At 49.4% G+C, this 14,121-nt stretch overlaps 1 protein-coding gene across 1 annotated transcript in view; it reads right to left on the reverse strand.

Moving 5' to 3' along the window:
• Positions 1 to 14,121, reverse strand: part of ABCA13 (ATP binding cassette subfamily A member 13) — a 260,151-nt gene that overhangs the window by 88,877 nt on the left and 157,153 nt on the right. The window contains 3 exon segments of the mRNA XM_032642592.1: positions 742 to 836; positions 839 to 918; positions 5,363 to 5,417. Of these exon segments, the coding sequence (XP_032498483.1) occupies positions 742 to 836; positions 839 to 918; positions 5,363 to 5,417 (230 nt within the window).

Below are 14,121 nucleotides of genomic sequence, written 5' to 3' on the forward strand. Positions count from 1 at the left end.
AGGTGGGCTTGGATCCCACAGGGCTGCTGTCCTCGTGAAAAGAGGAGGTGAGAACACAGGGTGAGAACACAGAGAGGGCGGCCGTCCACGTGCCCAGGACAGAGGCCTCAGGGGGCACCAGCCCTGCCACACCTGGATGCAGGCCTTCCAGTCTCCAGAAGGTGATTAGATAAATGTCTGTGCCTCTCTGCAAGCCGGGGGGCCCCTAACACAGCCGCCCACACCCACCTCCCACGGGGAAGGGGCAGGAATCCAGCCCCCTCCCAGGACACACAGCTTCTTCCCACACTCAGAACCAAGGGCAGACCCCCCGCCCGGCAGCCAGCACCTCTCCACCGCGGGCTGACAAACCCCGGTCTCCCCTGGGGGCTTGCTCGCCAGCCCCCCTTCTCTGGCTGCAGGAACCCTCCCCAGCTTTGCTCTGAAGTCACCCTCGATCCCATGACCCACTTTCATTCTCTTGATAAACCTAGTCACAAGCCAATTGCATCTTGTGTATTTATTTATTTTTACTTGGTTATTTGTTTTCTGCTTCCACTCATAAGGACACAAGTTCCTCAAGACGGAGACCCTCTCTGCTTTGTTCATGGCTTTGTCCCCAAGACCTGAGACACACGTCCAGGAAACCGCCCTGCTTCTATGGATCACGTGGGGCGGCCACACACCCACACACATGCAGGTATGTGCACACACATGTCCCCCGGGTGCAGGGACACAGAGGGACATGGCCCCGAGTCCTACCATGTCACACAGGAAGATCGTGAGCCAGTAGGTCCTGTAGCCCAGGCCGCTCATGTGCTGGAGCCTTGTGGCCCCAGTCACCCTGTCCTGCACACGGAGCTGCTGATGGACGTGAACAGGATGGAGAATCCAAGCACGATGCACAGGGTGATACCGCACTGGCGGAAGCTCTCCAGGCTGCAGGCAGAGCAGAACGGCCATCAGAGGCTGGCGGGGACCCGTCCCCGTCAAGTGATGAGGGTCACAGCGGCCGGAACCATTAATTAGATGCAAACTATTATATACAGGATGGATAAACAACAGGGTCCTACTGTAGAGCCCAGGGAACTACATTCAATATCCTGTGATAAACCACAATGGAAAAGAAGATGAAAAAGAATATGTATATGTATAACTGAGTTACTTTGCTGTACAGCAGAAATTAACACAACGTTGTAGATCAACTATACTTCAATAAAGTCTAAAAAAGAATCTTTCATTCACTTTGAAAAAATGTTGAACAAGATAGATCAGGCATCCTTTCTCTACTGACTTATAAGAAGGTTTCACGATGTCAAGAAAATTAGCTGCTGTCAGATATGTAGCAAATATTTTTGTTTCTCCCTTCACTTCTTAAAGTTTATTTTTCAACACAGAATTAACTTCCATTTATAGATTTATACTTATATAAATTATATAACACATTCTTTACTTTCACTTTGTAGGCTTTGCATAGAAAACTTTCAGTTAGCCAAAATTACAAAAATATTCAGACCTTTTCTTCCATTCTCTTAATGCTTTACCTTTAACTGTTTGTTCCATGTTGATTTTTTTAACATCTTTATTGGAGTATAATTGCTTTACAATAGTGTGTTAGTTTCTGCTTTATAGCAAAGTGAATCAGCTACACATATACATATATCCTCATATCCCCTCCCTCTTGCATCTCCCTCCCACCCTCCCTATCCCACCCCTTTAGGTGGTCACAAACCACCAAGCTGATCTCCCTGTGCTATGTGGCTGCTTCCCACTAGCTATCAATTTTACATTTGGTAGTAAGTATATGTCAATGTTACTCTCTCACTTCGTTCCAGCTTACCCTGCCCCCCCGCTGTGTCCTCAAGTCCATTTTCTACATCTCCGTCTTTATTCCTGTCCTGCCCTTAGGCTCTTCAGAACCATTTTTTTTGTTGTTCTTGCTTTTAGATTCCATATATATGTGTTAGCATGCGGTATTTGTTTTTCTCTTTCTGACTTACTTCACTCTGTATGACAGACTCTAGGTCCATCCACCTCACTACAAATAACTCAATTTCGTTTCTTTTTATGGCTGAATAATATTCCATTGTATATATGTGCCACAACTTCTTTATCCATTCATCTGTCGATGGACACTTAGGTTGCTTCCATGTCCTGGCTATTGTAAGTAGAGCTGCAATGAACATTGTGGTACATGACTCTTTGAATTATGGTTTTCTCAGTAGTGGGATTGCTGGGTCATATGGTAGTTCTATTTTTAGTTTTTTGAGGAACCTCCATACTGTTCTCCATAGTGGCTGTATAAATTTACATTCCCGCCAATAGTGCAAGAGGGTTCCCCTTTCTCCAACCCTCTCCAGCATTTATTGTTTGTAGATTTTTTGATGATGGCCATTCTGAGTGGTGTGAGGTGATACCTTATTGTAGTTTTGATTTGCATTTTTCTAATGATTAGTGACGTTGAGCATCCTTTAATGTGTTTGTTGGCAATCTGTATATCTTCTCTGGAAAAATGTCTATTTAGATCTTCTGCCCAGTTTTGGATTGGGTTGCTAGTTTTTTTGATTTTGAGTTGCATGAGCTGCTTGTAAATTTTGGAGATTAATCCTTCGTCAGTTGCTTCATTTGCAAATATTTTCTTCCATTCTGAGAGTTGTCTTTTTGTCTTGTTTACGGTTTCCTTTGCTGTGCAAAAGCCTGTAAGTTTCATTAGGTCCCATTTGTTTATTTTTGGTTTTTTTTTCCATTTTTCTAGGATGTGGGTCAATAAGGATGTTGCTGTGATGTATGTCATAGAGTGTTTTTCCTATGTTTTCCTCTAAGAGTTTTATAGTGTCTGGCCTTACATTTAGGTCTTTAATCCATTTTGAGCTTATTTTTTTGTATGGTGTTAGGGAGTGTTCTAATTTCATTCTTTTACATGTAGCTGTCCAGTTTTTCCAGCACCACTTACTAAAGAGGCTGCCTTTTCTCTATTGTAGATTCTTGCCTCCTTTATCAAAAATAAGGTGACCATATGTGTGTGGGTTTATCTCTGGGCTTTCTGTCCTGTTCCATTGATCTATATTTCTGTTTTTTTTGCCAGTACCATATTGTCTTGATTACTGTAGCTTTGTAGTATAGTCTGAAGTCTGGGAGCCTGATTCCTCCAGTTCCACTTTTCTTTCTCAATATTGCTTTGGCTATTTGGGGTCTTTTGTGTTTCCATACAAATTGTGAAATTTTTGGTTCTAGTTCTGTGAAAAATGCCATTGGTAGTTTGATAGGGATTGCATTGAATCTGTAGATTGCTTTGGGTAGTATAGTCATTTTCACAATGTTGATTCTTCCAATCCAAGAACATGGTATATCTCTTCCATGTGGATTTTATTTTAGGTAAAAATTTTATTTGAGGGCTGCCCTGGTGGCACAGTGGTTGACAGCCCGCCTGCAGATGCAGGGGACACGGGTTCCTGCCCCAGTCCAGGAATATCCCACATGCCGCGGAGCGGCTGGGGCCGTGAGCCATGGCCACTGAGCCTGTGCGTCCAGAGCCTGTGCTCTGCAGTGGGAGAGGCCACAACAGCGAGAGGCCTGTGTACCGCAAAAGAAAAAAAAGTTTATTTGAGGTAAAAATGCAGATTTACTCATTTATTTTTCAAATGCCTAGTGAGCTCTGTCAACATTGTAATAATAAATGTATTTCCTCAAAAAAAAAAAAGTACTTAGGACCAGCCAGCATATTGGCTAAGGGTGTGGGTTCTCTCATTAAATCCCCTCAATGACCTTTCAAGGCCTGGGTTACACTGCCAGGGGCCTAGAGGACACACAGAGGAGAGTGAAGGTAAGAGGCAGGTCCCTGTCTGCCCACCTGGAGCCCAGTCTTGACACTGAACCCACCTCCTAGGCAAAATGAAAGGCTCCTGCCTAGTGGCCTCCACGCTGAGCGTGGCCTCTGCCCTCTTAGGGCCACCTTGCTGGACAATAGCTCTTGCAGGCAAGGGTGGTGTTTTGCTCCACACATGGCAGCCCCACCTCTGAATCTAGTCTTTCAAAACACCAGAATATTCTCTAGTAGATGGAAGTGCTTGGCGATGACATGCACTGCACTTTCTGTGTCACTTTTAACTGGAGCACCACCACCACCTCTGGTCCATCACTGCCTCCCTTTTGGGGACGGTCAGGGCACAGCTGCCTCTGGTAATGCACAGATGCAATGGCTCAGCTCAAACCCTCCATCACATCTTACTTCATAACCAGGGTCAATGGACGGTCAGGGCACAGCTGCCTCTGGTAATGCACGGATGCAACGGCTCAGCTCAAACCCTCCATCACGTCTTACTTCATAACCAAAGTTGATGCGCCCATACTTAGAATCCCGACAGGTGTCAGCTAAAGGAAGGACCCCGAGAGTCTGTATATGAATATGAGGACCACCTGCTGCATTCGGGATGAGAGGGGAGATCACCCATCAACCAGATCTGTGTTCTCCCACTCTTTCAGGTAGGTCGCAGAAAGTACATAAAAAATACTTCTACTTATCAATTTTTAGCTAAAAGTTTGTCCACCTTATGGCAAGGAAGGGAGATGGGGAAAAGGAGGAGACACTTAGGTCTGCACATAAAGGACCCTAGCCTCATCAGCACCGCGTCCGTCTGGACAGTGAGGACAGACTTACAGGAGAAACTGTCAGGAGGCATCACTATGTTTACCTCTGTAAATGCCACGTTTAAAACTTTAACTTGAAAAAGATGTTGGGTCCCATGAGCTTTGGCAAATCAGCCCCTTAGAACTATTGCTACTTAGAAATAAGCTGCATGACATGCTTATCCATTTTTGTTTTGTTTTGTTTTTGTTTTTGTTTTTATGTTTTGGCTGCATTGGGTCTTCGTTGCTGTGCGCTGGCTTTCTCTAGCTGTGGCGAGCGGGGGCTACTCTTTGTTGCGGTGCGTGGGCTTCTCACTGCGGTGGTTTCTCTTGTTGCAGAGCCCAGGCTCTAGGTGGGTGGGCTTCAGTAGTTGTGGCACATGGGCTCAGTAGTTGGGACTCACAGGCTCTAGAGCACAGGCTCAGTAGTTGTGGCGCATGGGATTAGTTGCTCCGCAGCATGTGGGATCTTCCCAGACCAAGGCTCGAACCCATGTCCCCTGCACTGGCAGGCAGACTCCTAACCTCTGCGCCACCAGGGAAGCCCTGCTCATCCATTTTAGACTCAGTCAATGCACTTTCTCCTTTAACCATCCCTGTCCTCAAACTTTGCACAGAAATGCCCAAGCCTTGTTCCACTAGGTGCACCTGCCAACCTCACTCAGTGCAGAAGCAGAAAAGGGATGAGAATCACCCCTAACAACCCAGAGATGTTGATCCACATTCGGCTCCCCCACCAAGTGTTCCTTTAACTCACAACTTGTCCTCGTTCAGCAAGGCTCCTCCATATGGGTGGCTGTAGAGCGTGATTCCTATGAAAGACAAGTTGAAAGTGAGCCTGCAAGTCTCTGCCTGTTGTCCGGGGACAGCCCCCCTCCCAGACACCCGGGGCACTGTGCCCAGTGTCACCCGCCCGCCTAGCCTGGTCCCTCCACCCCCCCAAATGGAAGGTCCCATCCAGCAGTTCAGCCACTCTGTGCTGGGACCTCTGTAGTCGCCTCTCCCGGAAATCACCCTCATGTACTGAACACACCTGAGCTACGTCACAGGCACTGTGGTAACATGTCACCACACTGTACCGTCCAGTCCCTGTGGCTTAAGTGATGTATCATCCATAATGTACTCTGCGGAAACAGACTCAGGAAGGCCAAACAACAATCACCAATGGGATTATTTGATGGAAACCAGGGCAATACTCAAAAATTCACCTCTAGAACAAGCCAGGTGTAGACAGAAAACTGAAGCACTTCACGGGTCTGGTTTTGTTTTAGGAGTTTTGTTTTGCTTTTTGGGGCTTCTGCATTAGTGTAATGATAGCAGGCAATATGGAGAAATTGCCATCAACTTACCAATTAAAACGGTTTCATCGTGAAGGCCGCTCATGACGCCCACAAACTCCAGCCATGCTGTATTGAGAAGAACTCCAGGGCTTCAGGCACTTCGTCTTATTGTCAACGATAAGACCAATCACGTTTCCTGCTCTGATTGGCCGTTTCAGGCGCATGGAAGCCATCCCAGCATCCCTGCCCCACCTCACGTGCTTCCCCTACGCTTCTCCTCCTCCTGTGGCTCAAATGTGCCCTGTCGCATTCTGCACTCTCTTACGAGGGCACATCAAATCTTTACAGAAACACACGGGGTAGAAGTGAAGATAAATAAATGAAAGGCCTGGCGCCGGAACGGACTTCAGAACTCGGGGTCCCACCAGTTCTGCCACCGGGCATCCTGACCCCCCTCCACCCATCCCCCTTCCCGCTCCAGCCACACCAGCCCTTTTCTCCTCCATCCTGGGCTCAGCCAAGCACCACAGCAAGTTCTTTCACAGCAAAAAGAACAGTGGGAGCTATGGTGCAGCAAAAAGCCCCCTGCACAGTTTCCAGAATGATTTCTGGACTCTGAACTCAAACCGTCTGAGCGCTCTGCTGAAGGCTCCCAGGGTGTGTGCTGAACGCCCACAGTGGGTTCCGCCTCCGACACTTGAAGTGCACGTTTGCCACGAGCTGAATTGCCCTTCTGGACCACTGACACCACCTTTATGCCTTTCTTCGCCTCCGACACTTGAAGTGCACGTTTGCCACGAGCTGAACTGCCCTTCTGGACCACTGACACCACCTTTATGCCTTTCTTCGCCTCCGACACTTGAAGTGCACGTTTGCCACGAGCTGAACTGCCCTTCTGGAACACTGACACCACCTTTATGCCTTTCTTCACCTCCGACACTTGAAGTGCACGTTTGCCACGAGCTGAACTGCCCTTCTGGACCACTGACACCACCTTTATGCCTTTCTTCGCCTCCGACACTTGAAGTGCACGTTTGCCACGAGCTGAATTGCCCTTCTGGACCACTGACACCACCTTTATGCCTTTCTTCGCCTCCGACACTTGAAGTGCACGTTTGCCACGAGCTGAACAGCCCTTCTGGACCACTGACACCACCTTTATGCCTTTCTTCGCCTCCGACACTTGAAGTGCACGTTTGCCACGAGCTGAACTGCCCTTCTGGACCACTGACACCACCTTTATGCCTTTCTTCGCCTCCGACACTTGAAGTGCACGTTTGCCACGAGCTGAATTGCCCTTCTGGACCACTGACACCACCTTTATGCCTTTCTTCGCCTCCGACACTTGAAGTGCACGTTTGCCACGAGCTGAATTGCCCTTCTGGACCACTGACACCACCTTTATGCCTTTCTTCGCCTCCGACACTTGAAGTGCACGTTTGCCACGAGCTGAATTGCCCTTCTGGACCACTGACACCTTTCTTTCCCTGAACGAGCCTCCACTCCCTCCTTAGGTATCTGCAAGCTCCCGTTCCTTCCAGCTTCCAGTCATGGGACAAGCGGCCCAGCACCCACCAGCCCTGTCAGGAGGCGGCCCCATAGCTAAGGGACTGAGGACCAGTTTTATAATGTTCAGATGCTGCCGAAACCCAGCAAGTGCCCCACGGCACGCCAGAGGCTGAGGGGGCGAGTTTGCAGTGCTGTGCACTGCTTGGGGCTACGTGGATGAATGAGCGTGCTGTAGGTGAGAAAACATCCAGAGCAATGCAGCTAGCTGAGGGACGGTTTGGAAATTATATTATTTTGGGAACACGAAAGTATATTGGACTTGCCTAATCTGAAAATACCCCTGGGGCAAGAGGGAGCTGGAAAATGCCTTCAGGTAGCTACAGGATTGTCATGAGCACAGATGACGGACTTGATCTGTAACGTTCTGGAGGAAGAAGACAGTCCAGGGAGATAGATTCAAAAGATATTAAAAAAATAAAAAGCATGTGGTCTAGAGGGTTGAAACTCTGGGCCAGCCTGACCTCTGAGGGGAGAGGGTGAGTCTTAAGCGCTTCTGTGTTTGTCTGGCCCTCCCGACTTGCATCCTTTACAATAACACTGTGGCTGTAGGTCCATTGCTTCCCTGAGTTCTGTGAGCTTCTAGTGAATTCTGTAAGGGGATGGAGTCCTGCAAACCCTCAAGGCTACAGTGAGGAGGTCACAAGTGGGGCTGCCTCGGTACCCTTGAAGAGAGGCTGGTGTCAGAGGTGAGGCGGCCTTGTTGGGGACGGTGCCCTCTGACCTGTAGGGTCTGCATCAACTCCAGTGGTTGGAGTCTCACTGAGCTGCCCTTCATGCAGCCAGACGGCACACAGCACACTCCTCGGCTCTGCATCTAGAGGGCACAGAGGCAGGCATGGGGTCCCCCCTGGGTTCCCTGCTCTGCCCCCACTCTCCTTGGGGCTTCTCCAGCCTCCCCTGCTGGCTGCGGATGTCCCCTACATCTGCCCCGCACACCGCAGGGTCTTACTTCCAGAACAATCTGTGTCAGCTGCCGACGTGCTCCTCCTTCAGCTTCTCCACGGCTGTTAGTGTCCCGCGTCCTCCCAGCCCACAGGCTCAAGCACTGAGTCATCATCGTCCCCCCTCTCCTGCACCCCACAGATCCGACAAGTCCCTGCACTGTGGCCAGTCCACATCCCCTCCACGCCGCAGCCCCTGAGCCATCCTAACCCACATCGCCTGTCAGCTCTCCTCCCCTGGCATCACCACCCTCCCTCCAGCCCTAGAGAATTTCCAGTAAGAAAAAGAAAATGTAGCGTCCGTATTCTTTATCTGGACATGGATGCTCTTGTCACTCTGCTCTCCCACTGCTCCCACCTGAAGAACTCTACTGCTGTCATGTTCCCGCACGCCAACCCCAGGTGTATCTCACCTTTGCCGTGTTCACCACCCCGAGCCCTCCGTACCTCTGCTCCGTCTGCCCCGGGACAGGGTTTGTTTCTGACCACCTTCCTGCAGAGGGACCCAGAGACATAGAGGGAACAGAGGTGGATGCGGTGCTCAACATCCTTGTGAGCAGAGGACAGGCTGGTTCCCAAAGGAAATGCAGGTCAACCTGCGGTCACGTGATGTGTGTGGTCAGGACATTCGGCTATTAGTCTAAATTCTTACAGAGCAGCATTGTCACAGCCAGGACAGAAGCAGCCTCTGGAACGCGGAGGTTTGTGAAAGTTTCCCAGGACTCAAGCCCTGGGCTGCAGGCACCACAACCCACATCCCCGCCAGCGTGTCCCGTGCACTCCTGGTTCTGCAAGTCTGCATCTGCATCTGTGCAGGGCAGGAGGTGGCGGAGGGCGAACGGCCCTCCCTTGCTGGTTCTGCAGTGAGAAGCTGCAGGCCACTTTGTGGCGAGTTCAACAATGAAATTTTAAACGACTGTGGCTGGACCTTTATTTTCATCCAGCTGCATAAATATCTGTACTTGCTTTAAACCATTAGAGTAACCATGGAAAGTTTATGAATGTTCTCTAATATTTGCTTTCTGTGCCCTCTTTCCTCTGTTATGAATTTATGACCCTTCATATTCGCCCACATCCTGGATTTTGTCATCCTTTTAGGGTTATCGTCTGGGAGTCGAGGGTACCCCAGTCCCTTCCTCACTAATGAAGTGACTGAGTACTCCTGGCGTTGGCAATGCCACCATGTGCCAGGCCATGTTCTGGACACTTTCAGTATCTCCTCATTCAGTGTCTGGTGGTAGATGATGTGATTCAGAGACCAGGACAGCGTGCACAGCCTGCAGATCCTCCAGGAAGGGGCCTCCCAGGGAGCGGCCCAGCCTGGACTCACCCCTATTATCCAGAGGCTGAATAGGGAGCAGAGGAAGAGCCGGTGACCTGCTCCTGACACAGGCAGCAGCCAAGCATCCAGAGTCCCAGGGGAGGCTCGCTCACCAAATCACAGGACATGGGGAACCTTGTGTCTACACGGAGAACTTTGTGTCTACAAGGGGAACCTTGCCTCTACTCAGAGAACCTTGTGTCTACACGGATAACCCTGCGTCTACACAGAGAAACTTGCGTCTACATGGAGAACCCTGCGTCTATGTGGAGAACCTTGCTTCTACACGGAGAAGCTTGCCTCTACGCAGAGAACCTTGTGTCTACACGGATAACCCTGGTCTACACGGAGAACCTTATGTCTACATAGAGAACCTCGTGTCTACAAGGAGAACCTTACCTCTACTCGGAGAACCTTGTGTCTACACGGATAACCCTGTGTCTACACAGAGAACCTTGTGTCTACAAGGAGAACCTTACCTCTACTCGGAGAACCTTGTGTCTACACGGATAACCTGTGTCTACACAGAGAACCTTACATCTACACAGAGAACCTTGCATCTACACAGAGAACCTTGTGTATACATAGAGAACCTTGTGTCTACAAGGAGAAATTTGCCTCTACTCAGAGAACCTTGCGTCAACACAGAGAAGCCTGTGTCTACACGGAGAACCCTACGTCTACACGGAGAACCCTGTGGCTACACGGAGAACATTGCTTCTACATGGAGAAGCTTGCCTCTACAGGGAGAAGCTTGCCTCTACACGGACAACCTTGCGTCTACACGGAGAACCTTGCGTCTGCACGGAGAACCTTGTGTCAACAAAGAGAACCTTGTGTCTACACGGGAGCTGCACTGGGTGCCAACAACGCACCAGTGAGAAGCAGGAAGCAGCCTGACCCACATGGTACAGAGGCTGCCCTCCCTCCCCGGGGCCTCTGCTCAGAAATCTCTCAGGCCCCAGCTTTCCATTCAGCACTGGCTTTCGAGTCCCATCGTTTGCATATTTTACAGAGTAAATATTTTAATCTAATCTCCTGAAGACTCGCACGCCTGGGGTCCTCTCCAGGGACCTGCAGGGAGTCCTACCAGTCCTGGACCTGGCACCTGCTTGGTGCTCAAGGCCACAGGGAGACTGAATCTCACATCCACCCGGAAATTAGAAATTCTCTTTAAAAGTAAGAGATGGAGAAAGAAAGGGCCTGAGACCACAGTGTTTGAGAATGGAGACCATTACATCAGCAGGAAAATCCCTCCACAGGCTTTCAGAGACCCAACTCTCCTGCTGGGCATTTACCACCAGCTTTTCTAAGACAGCAGCTCCCCACTTTGGACCCCAAGTCAAACGACATTCTGATTTTATTCTGATTTGGGGTGGAAATCTGGGCACCAGACATCAGTGGCGCTTCACCAATGGTAAAGAGCGATTGGACACTTCTTCATTCCAAGGGCTGAGAATTCATTTGACACACACCTCACAGGACCCCAGGACCCAGCAGCCAGTGGGCAGGGTTCCCCAGCCCTGGGGGCACCTGGTCCACTCATAGGACCCCCATAAAGATGAAGGAAGGAATCGGGCAGCAGGATGGGGAAGGAGGTGGGGGCTCCCTGGGGAAGGATCTGCTCCTGCAGCTCTGGGGTTTCTGAATGCTGGCAGGCTTTTAATTCTGATTCTTCCATTTGGTTATCACTACGTCAGATGCTTTCAGAACCACAGATATTCTAAAGGTAGAAGTGGCTCTGCAGGATTAAACTTATTTCAAAATCAGGTTAACATTCCTCTACATCTGTGCTGAGATTTTGTTTGTATTTTGCAAAAGCGGGAAGGGACTTAGAGTTACTGCAATAGGGATGTGTATGCCTGTTTTCTCAAAACAGAAGAGTCATGAGAGACCACAGGTGGAAGGTACCCCTCTCCCTGGGGTCCATGTGCCCCAGGACCCGGGAAGGAGAGGTGGCAGGTGGCAGTGGACATGCCTGCCCAGGCCCGCACTCCCACCACCTTCTCCCCCAACCCCTGATCCAGACAACAGTGAAGCGTTAGGAAACAGAGATCCTCCCACAGGCTCCAGGAGAGAGACGGGGCCTGGGATCCATGTCACACACCAGGAACACTGCAGAGTGCAACTCCCCGGGGACAGAGAAAGTGCTGGGGGTAGGAAACTGAGGCAGAGGACGTTCTGGCAGCTTCTCTAAGGCCAAACACAGTACAGAGTGAGAGGCACAACTCTGACTCTCCGGACCCCAGTTTATGCATTTTCTGTCCTTACAGCCTGTGCTGCCCTAGTTGCAGGGACACACTACTGCAATGGGCAATCTCTGTAACTGGGCTGTTTCCATCGCATTGTGTGTGGTCGGAGCTCCGTTTAGGTAACAACTGCAGTGTAATAGGATCTCGGGGCTGATGACACCACAGAAAGGCCCAGAGTCCATCAGGGAAGGACCACAGTTCCAGCACCACAAGGGAGCAAAGGAAACCACTCAAATCTCTCTTCAGTGTCACCTCCAACGGTTTTCAGAAACGACGTTTCCAAATGTACATTCTGAAAACGCTTGAATGATTTTTGTTTGATTACTCTTGTCATTTATATTCCAGCTTTTCTTTCTAAGAATTGGCCCACGGCAATGTATAAATGTATAAAAGTAATGTTCTGATTTAGTATTCTCATTAGAGTACGTCTTCTATGGTTTCCAGATTCTGTATATTTGTCATTTGTAAAAATGCACATTTGTGCTTTTCTCCAATATTCATTATGATAACAAAACACTTATCTTGTCTCCAATTCAAGTGGTCACTTTTAGGTTCACTCCTTCTATAAAATATATCTTTGCAAGTATTGATGCCCAGATGTCTGTAAACATCCACAACTAAAGAAAAGACTGACTTTGGCATCAACACATGTGCAAGAGTTTGTGTTCTTTTAAATAATTCACTATGAGTCATTAGTGAGATAGGGAAGAGTTCAATTAATCTGACAGAGTATTGAGAGCAATGCATGCACTTTCCCGACTAGAAGGCATTTTGATGGCTTTCTCTCTCTCCCTCCTCTTAATCTCTCCTGGAAAAGAAGGTTTTGTTCTCAATATTAATGCTTCTTGAGTAGTAGATGCCAATGGTAACAAGGTTTTAAATAAAGAACAGGGAAAAGAGTAAAATTAAAATAAACCATAATCCAATCCCAAACCAACCAGAGTTAATCAGTATTTGCATTTTGACATTACTTATTTCAAAATGTCCGGGGTTTTCTCTACATGCACGTAATTATTATTGAATTATATTTCACATTATGTATCTTCTATTTCATGGATCACTCATGACCTTCAAATAAATTTTTCACTGCATGCATGCAAACATCTGCATAATCTATGTGCTTCACGAGAATTGATGTTCACCAGTTGATTCATTCATTCTCTGGATTTAATATTTTTGTGATCTTACTTTTGATGAGTCCCTCTGGGACTGTCTCTGGGCCCCATTTTTACTGGGGATACTGGCGGCATGTCTTCTGAGCTGCACCCTACAGGGGGCATCTTTGTGGTCTGTTCTCTCCATGAGCAAACGCCTTCACTAGGTAGGGAGTTTGGGGTGTGTGCCTTTTTCTTGCCATGTTCTGTAGGCAGCATTCCAGGGCCCGCTGCCTCTGGAGATTGTGGTTAAGGAGTCAGAGACCAGACTCTAGTCCCTCCACGTGGAGTAGTCCCAATCCCCCCAGGTCCTCTCCCTTGTGACCCCAAACCCTGGACATTACAGTACACACAGGAAGGTTCTGACAGGTGGGAAGGAGGACCTCGGGACACAGGGAAGGACACCTCGGTGTGTCCCCTGGTTTCCTTACTGCCTCCCACACATGAAAGCCTACGGAAGCCTCCAAGTGGGAACAGCCAGCGGATCCCAACAAGAAAAGCTCCCTCCATCCCAACCCTTGCTCCTAAAGACAGTGAAGCTTTAGGAATCAGAGCTCCTCCCACAGACCCCAGGAGAGAGACGGGGCCGAGAGGAAAGCTGAAGGAGCAGAAAATGTGGCCTAGCAAAAGAGCACCCTCCTGGCAATGTCCACCCCCTCAGTCCATCCAAACTCCGCTGGGAAACTGCCCCACCCTCTGCAGTTTCAGCAGGTCCCATCTGGAAGTGGACTCCCTGCCCACCTGACAGAGACAGGGAGCACCACAATGCCCCACTCGCATCCAGAGGCAAGCCGAGCCTTCTCCCGCACCTGGCCAGTGAGACGAGCATGGCAGAGTGAGGAGAGTCACCTTTCCATGCTGCACAGCCCCTGCCCCTCAGGAGGGACCAGCAGGAAGCCCAGCCCCGTGTCCACCTGGCGGCACCAACGACGTGGCCGCATGGAGCAGGGCTGTCAGCACCGCTTCACCTCCACCCTCTGCCCTGCCATCCAGCTGTGC

The sequence above is a fragment of the Phocoena sinus genome, chromosome 9 (genome assembly GCF_008692025.1).
Source record: "Phocoena sinus isolate mPhoSin1 chromosome 9, mPhoSin1.pri, whole genome shotgun sequence".
Classification (NCBI taxonomy): domain Eukaryota; kingdom Metazoa; phylum Chordata; class Mammalia; order Artiodactyla; family Phocoenidae; genus Phocoena; species Phocoena sinus.